Genomic DNA, 5,886 nt, shown 5'->3' with positions numbered 1-5,886 from the left:
TCCGATGGACTGTTTCTCTTTGTCCCCTTTGGACCATGACTTACTCCCTGTGTGTTGCCATGTCTCTGTTACTGTCCCCAAAGCACCAAGCAGCAGCAAAAGCCATGGTGGTTGTGCACTGCTCTGCTCTGCCCTCCCTGCGCACTGGCACAGAGGGGTCAGGTGTTTCTCTCTGTAAATGTGGCGTATTTAAAGAATTTGCAATAAAACCTGTATGACCCTTCCCCTGCCTTGAGTCCTGTGACACCAGTCTCTCCTGAGCAAAGCATTGTCTGAAGTTGGAATAAGCGAGTGTCCTGTAGGGCTCATTCCAGCCCCTGACCGGGCCACCTTCAGGGAGAAGGATCTTGCACATCCATCCCCATGGGTGAATGGAAAAACCCTTGATTCCTGCATCCCCTGTCGCTCCTGGGTCAAGCCCAAACATCATCCTTGTGTGGCATGAGTAGATGCTGCTGCTGAGCACTTTGCTGATTTGTTGCAGGGCTTGACCATGGCATCCATGCCTGTTCCTGCTATGCTGCAGGCAGGGAGGGATGCGCTGGAGCAGGGAGCAGACTGCATACCCAACAGGTCACTTGATGCTCAGCTTGTCCTCAGCCTGAGTCTGAGCTTGCGTCCACAGAGTCAGTAGGACAGATGAGTTCAGGCTCAACCCTGTTTGTAAAGAAGATGCACATCTCACCCCAGTGACCAGGGAAGGCTGGGAAAAGCAGGAACCTTTATCTTGCAGCTGAAGATGTGCAGATATGGGGCCCACCCTCTAGCTTCAGCATTCAATGGAACTTGTGCAGCACAACCTGGGTGCTTTTGAAAGTATATCCTTGTTCTTACTGCTCTTCTAGCTTCCATTTGCCCTGGTAACTGGCTGTTTTCCAAATAATCATAGAATGGTTTGAGTTGGAAGGGACTTCTAAAGGTCATCCCTAAAGTGCCACCCCCCACCGTGGGCAGGGACTCCTTTTACTAGACCAAGTTGCTCCAGTCCAGCACTTCCAGGGATGGGGCAGCCACAGCTTTCCTGTGCAAACTGTTCCAGGGCCTCACCACCCGTGTTGTAAAATGAGGCTTTTCTCTTGCTCCTGTGAACCTGTGTGTGCTGGGAGGGGCTGCAGTTGTGGCTGCTTTGCTGACATTCAGAAGCACTTGCTGTGGTCCTGCCCCAGCCACTCAGCACCAGCCCCATGCCGAACCGGCAGAGAAGGCACCAGAGCCCAAACCAGCCTCTTGTTCAGGCAACTCCTACCTGAACAGGCTTTCATTCCAGCCCTGTAGAGCCATTCCATACAACAAGTGCTGACTTGTGCTAGTAGCAGTCATTTCTCCACTCACCTGTTCAACCCACAGCAGCTGACAGAAAAAGATCAGAAAAATGTGACTTTTTTTGCAGTCAATGGATTCCCACCCTGAGCAGATTGCCCTGCGCCCCAAGGAGTTCTTCTGCACCTATGACATTGAAGTCCTGACTGAAATGCAGGTAAGGAGAGTCCTGTGTGTGCCTGAAGGAAAGTGCTGGTATGCAAAGGTTTTATTCAGGGAATGTGGCCACTGTCTCTCTTCTTGGCTCACTGGATGCCACTGTGTGAATGTTGTGTCTCCCCCAGCCTCCCACTTTGTGCCCCACAGTTCAGGTTGCCTGTGATTGCTCAAAACACAGCTAATGCAATTCTCCTGTGGCAGGAAGGACACCCTGGACGTGACCATGGTGTGGCCATCTGTGGTGACCATCATTTGTTACCTGCCATTCCTCAGGTGGATCTGGGGAACCAGGCACCATCTGATAAGGATAATCAGCCTTCAAACAGTGCAGACAAGGATGGCTTAAATATTTCTCCCCATTATTTTATTTATATTGGGAGAGTGTCAAGGATTTGTGAAAAGGCAACTAGAAATATTTAAGGTGTGGGTTAGCCAAGCTGTGGACAGGGGGAACCAAAACTAACAGACTAACTAAAACCAGCAAACTAACTGACTAAAACTAACATGGAGGACTAAAACCTGACAGACAAGTTGATTGGGCTGGGAGCTCAGTGAAAATCTGGGATTTCTTCCCTTAACATTATTTAGGAATGATTCTAGGTGGTGGCCATGGATGTCAAGAGCAAGATAGCTGTGTTCAAGGATGGGTTTAAGATGGAATACAACAAGCTGCTGATAGCAACGGGAAACACGTAAGCTATGGACAACATCTTAAAGATCAAGAGAAACTGTTTTACCTGAGAATGTGAGGAGCTTGTGCCTGGGGATAAGGGATGAAATGTGGCAGGTGAATTTGAACACCGAACTTGTTTGAGTATGGAGAAGTCAAGGAACACAAAAGATACTGAAATGTCTGTATGTCTCTACATCTACATCTATATATCATCATCTATCTAATTCATATATATCTACATCATATATCATAGAATCACAGGATGGTTTGTGTTGGAAGGGATCTTAAAATTCATCCAGACCCACCCCTGCTGTGGACAGGGAACACTTTCCACTAGAATAAGTTGCTCCAAGCCCCATCTAACCTGGCCTTGGACACTTCCAGGGATGATACCAGGACCTTGAACATATTTTGTTTAACAAAAGCTCCAAAGTGGAAGTATCCTAATTCTTTTTAGAGGGCATTTTTGCCACATTACTCTTCCTTTAACTCCTTGATAACCCTCAACCCCGACAACCAGATAATTCATCCCTCTGAATTTCCATATTTCATTTTCTGCCAACCTTTAAGATCTTTCTCAGCAATTAAGGCTTAACACTTTGCTGTTGCAGCCTTAATTAGGGGTTGCTGTTGCCCCATTCTAACAGACCCTTTGGGAGCCTTGGCCCCAGGATAGGAATTTTCAGGACAGAACCTGGTCCAGCCACAGGGAAAGGTGGTATTGATGTGCTGGGATGCCGAGTATCACCCCGGACTGCTGTTGTCACTTGTGCCCTGGAAGTAATGGGTCAGTTTGTTTTTATTTGGAGGTTTGTCAAAATTGGCAGTCTAAGCTGAAAATGAGGCATCCTGGCTCCCCTTCCTTGTGTTCCTTAATCAAGTCGTAAAATGACGTAGGGCAAATGCAGTCCCTGCATAATTTATCATCTGGGGAAGGGATGCTGTAGAATAGCCAAAGCAGGGACTCACACTGGAAACCAAAGCGCCACCAGTCATTGCCAGTGCCACAAGGTGTGAATGGCTGGTACTAGGGTGTACAGCACCACAGCCAAAATGCCATGTGCACCAGCCACCCAGTTAGGTTCAAAAGAGGATTAAGCCCTTGGAAATAATTTCAAAATCCTCATGCACAAGCTCCAGGTACACTGGGCAGATGTTTTTTAGGGTACTTAAATTATTTAGGATCTTCTGTCTCTTTTCCAGATGTGAGTCAGGTATGCAGGGGCCAGATATGTAAAAATATATGGGCTCCAGTCAGTGCCTGGGGATGGCACAGGTAAGCTGCTACAGCATCAGCAGTGTGCCCATGGGAATGGAGACTGGAGCCTGCATCTGCAGAGCCTTATCAAACTTTCAATATCTTGCTCCAAAGCACTGCTGGAGGACAGAGTGAGTTTTCTGTGTTCCATTAAGCTTCTGAAAATTTTATGAGCCAGCAATTGAGCATAGGCTTGTAAAGCAATGCCTGTCCTGTGCTGGTTGCCCCAGGAAGGAGCTCCCCGGGACCCAGGGGTCCAGGGTGGCTGCTCAGCATCCCCTACTCCACCACTGGCCAGCAGCATTTGGGTTTTTCCATGTTATGTCTCCAGCCTGGAGAAAGGTGAAAAAAGGAAAGCTGGGAATGCTCTTGGAGCCCCGGCAGGGGTATCTGCAGTCCTGACTGGGGGCTGAAGCCACATGGAGTTGAGAAAAGCAGCCGTATCACCCTCAGCATTTTTCAGGCCCAAAACTCTCAGCTGCAAAGGCAAGGAGATAGAAAATGTTTTCAACATCCGGACACCTGAAGATGCCAATCGTGTGGTGAAGCTGGCCACGAGCAAGAATGTGGTGATTGTGGGAGCATCCTTCCTGGGTGAGCGCTTGCCTGGCCTGTGTCCCTGTCCTAGCCCTCCACCTCTGCCTGCAGATGGGTGAAGTCCCTTTCCCAGTTTGTCACTGCCCAGTTAGAAGTAATACCCCCACGAAAAAACCCCATAGGTAGAAAATGTCTTGGTGGAGGTTCCCATGCAATTCCCAGCACCAAAATTCTACCATTCTGATGGGAGAAAACAGCTACTCCCAAGAGCTGTTTTCACACCACAGCTGAGGTGGTCTCAGCCACAGGAGGAAGGTTTCCCTTGGCTGAGGTCCCTTATTCCATATTCTTCCCAGGGCACTTTGGGGTTTCATGGCCAGTTCCTCCCTTTGGTCTTTAAAACCTACATCTAAGAATACCTGAATTGGTGGGATCCCTGGTGTGACCAGGACTGGTGGCTCCCCAGTTGTCCCAGGAGTGCAGCTCCAGCCTCCCCAGTCAGAGTGGGTGAGGCTGCTCCTCAGCTGCAGCCAGGGGCATAGGGCAGTGCTGGCTGGCTTAACGTGGCTGCTTGGACCTGTTTCTCTTCCTCAGGGATGGAGGTGGCTGCCTATCTCGCAGAGAGGGCCCACTCGGTGTCCCTGGTGGAGCTGGAGCATGTCCCCTTCAAGAAGTTCTTTGGGGAGAGGGTTGGCCGTGCTGTCATGAAGGTGACCTTGCTTTCCCATCTCGGGGGGCTGGTAACAGAGCAGGTTCTGCTTGTTTCACTTATTGCACTAATTAATTTACTTCACATTTATTGACAAAGCTGTGATGGCAGCGGTCAGTGAGAATGGGTTGTGTCTTCCCTATCATGGTCCACATGCTATGGAGCACCTTTTTTTAGAGCCGTGTTGGGGATGTGGGGATGCTGACCCTCTTAGCAGTGCAGATCGAGGCAAGCCTGCAGGGTGGGCAAGGCAGTGCTGGGGGCAGCAGGACATCAGGACCAGGGGTGGTTCAGGGTCCTGATGTCTCCTACTCTGTCCCTTGTCCCCCCTCCAGATGTTTGAGAACAACAGGGTGAAGTTCTACATGCAGACAGAGGTGTCGGAGCTGCGGGAGCAGGAGGGGAAGGTAAGGGGTGGGCAGGGGCTCCCTAGGGGAACTGCTGTGGTATCCCCCAGAGCTGTCATTCCCTTCTCTGGTGGGGTTTTGCTCTCCTCTATTTCCTATCCCCTGAAATTCATGTTCCTGGATTTAGCCCCCGTGAGCAAATGTGCGCCAGTATGATGTGTGGGGTGGCTCCATTGCTCCCACTCACCTCCTGCTGCTTTTCTAAGGAATTATGGTCAATTTGCATTTCACAAACGAGGCAAACTGCCAGCTCAGCTTCCTGCTGCTACAGAGGGATTTTGTCCCTAAAATAACTCTGATGTGCCCCCCGCCCCCTGTGTCTCCTGCAGCTGAAGGAGGTTGTGCTGAAGAGCGGGAAGGTCCTGCGTGCTGACGTCTGTGTCGTGGGTGTTGGTAAGGGTTGTGTGGGTGCACAGCCAGGGCGAGAGGGCTCTGCTTGGCAGAAGAAGCTGGAGGGGACATGGTAGCAGGAGGTCGCTGGGGCTGGGTGGCCAGGTGTACTGGCAGTGGTCTGCCAGCCCTGCTGGCCACATGAGTCTGCATATCTAAAAGGGGCATTTCTGGAGCCCCCACCACAAAATGCAACTGAAACTATATTTTGGAAGTAATAGTGGACTTGTGTTTTCCAGAAAAAAAAAAAAAACATTTAAAGCAGTTTCATCCTCTCAAGTTGTTTTTTATTAAAGCTTCCCCAAACAGAATTTTTTTAATGTGTTTTTTTTTCTTTTTAATTGCTGCTGACAACAACCAAAAATGTATCTCATACTAAAACATAAAAAAATACCCCATAGAATATGATATTTTTCTCCTGTACACTTGCGGG

The 5,886-nt window shown here is 49.4% G+C and overlaps 1 protein-coding gene across 5 annotated transcripts in view; it reads left to right on the top strand.

The window, feature by feature from the left end:
- AIFM3 (apoptosis inducing factor, mitochondria associated 3) overlaps nt 1–5,886 on the top strand; it is a 45,671-nt gene that overhangs the window by 28,422 nt on the left and 11,363 nt on the right. For all 5 annotated transcript variants that reach the window (XR_001865948.1, XM_017746519.1, XM_008642940.2 and 2 more), the window contains exons 8-13: nt 1,391–1,477; nt 2,080–2,171; nt 3,874–4,004; nt 4,542–4,657; nt 4,992–5,063; nt 5,393–5,456. Coding sequence is in view for 4 of the 5 variants with exons in the window: in XM_017746519.1 (XP_017602008.1) it covers nt 1,391–1,477; nt 2,080–2,171; nt 3,874–4,004; nt 4,542–4,657; nt 4,992–5,063; nt 5,393–5,456 (562 nt within the window). In the remaining variant the exon portion in view is untranslated. The remainder of the gene's footprint in view (nt 1–1,390; nt 1,478–2,079; nt 2,172–3,873; nt 4,005–4,541; nt 4,658–4,991; nt 5,064–5,392; nt 5,457–5,886) is intronic.

The sequence above is a fragment of the Corvus brachyrhynchos genome, unplaced genomic scaffold (assembly GCF_000691975.1).
Source record: "Corvus brachyrhynchos isolate BGI_N302 unplaced genomic scaffold, ASM69197v1 scaffold19, whole genome shotgun sequence".
NCBI classification, from domain to species: Eukaryota; Metazoa; Chordata; class Aves; order Passeriformes; family Corvidae; genus Corvus; species Corvus brachyrhynchos.
Note: the sequence above shows the minus strand (reverse complement) of the source record. Positions and strands in the feature narration are given on the sequence as shown.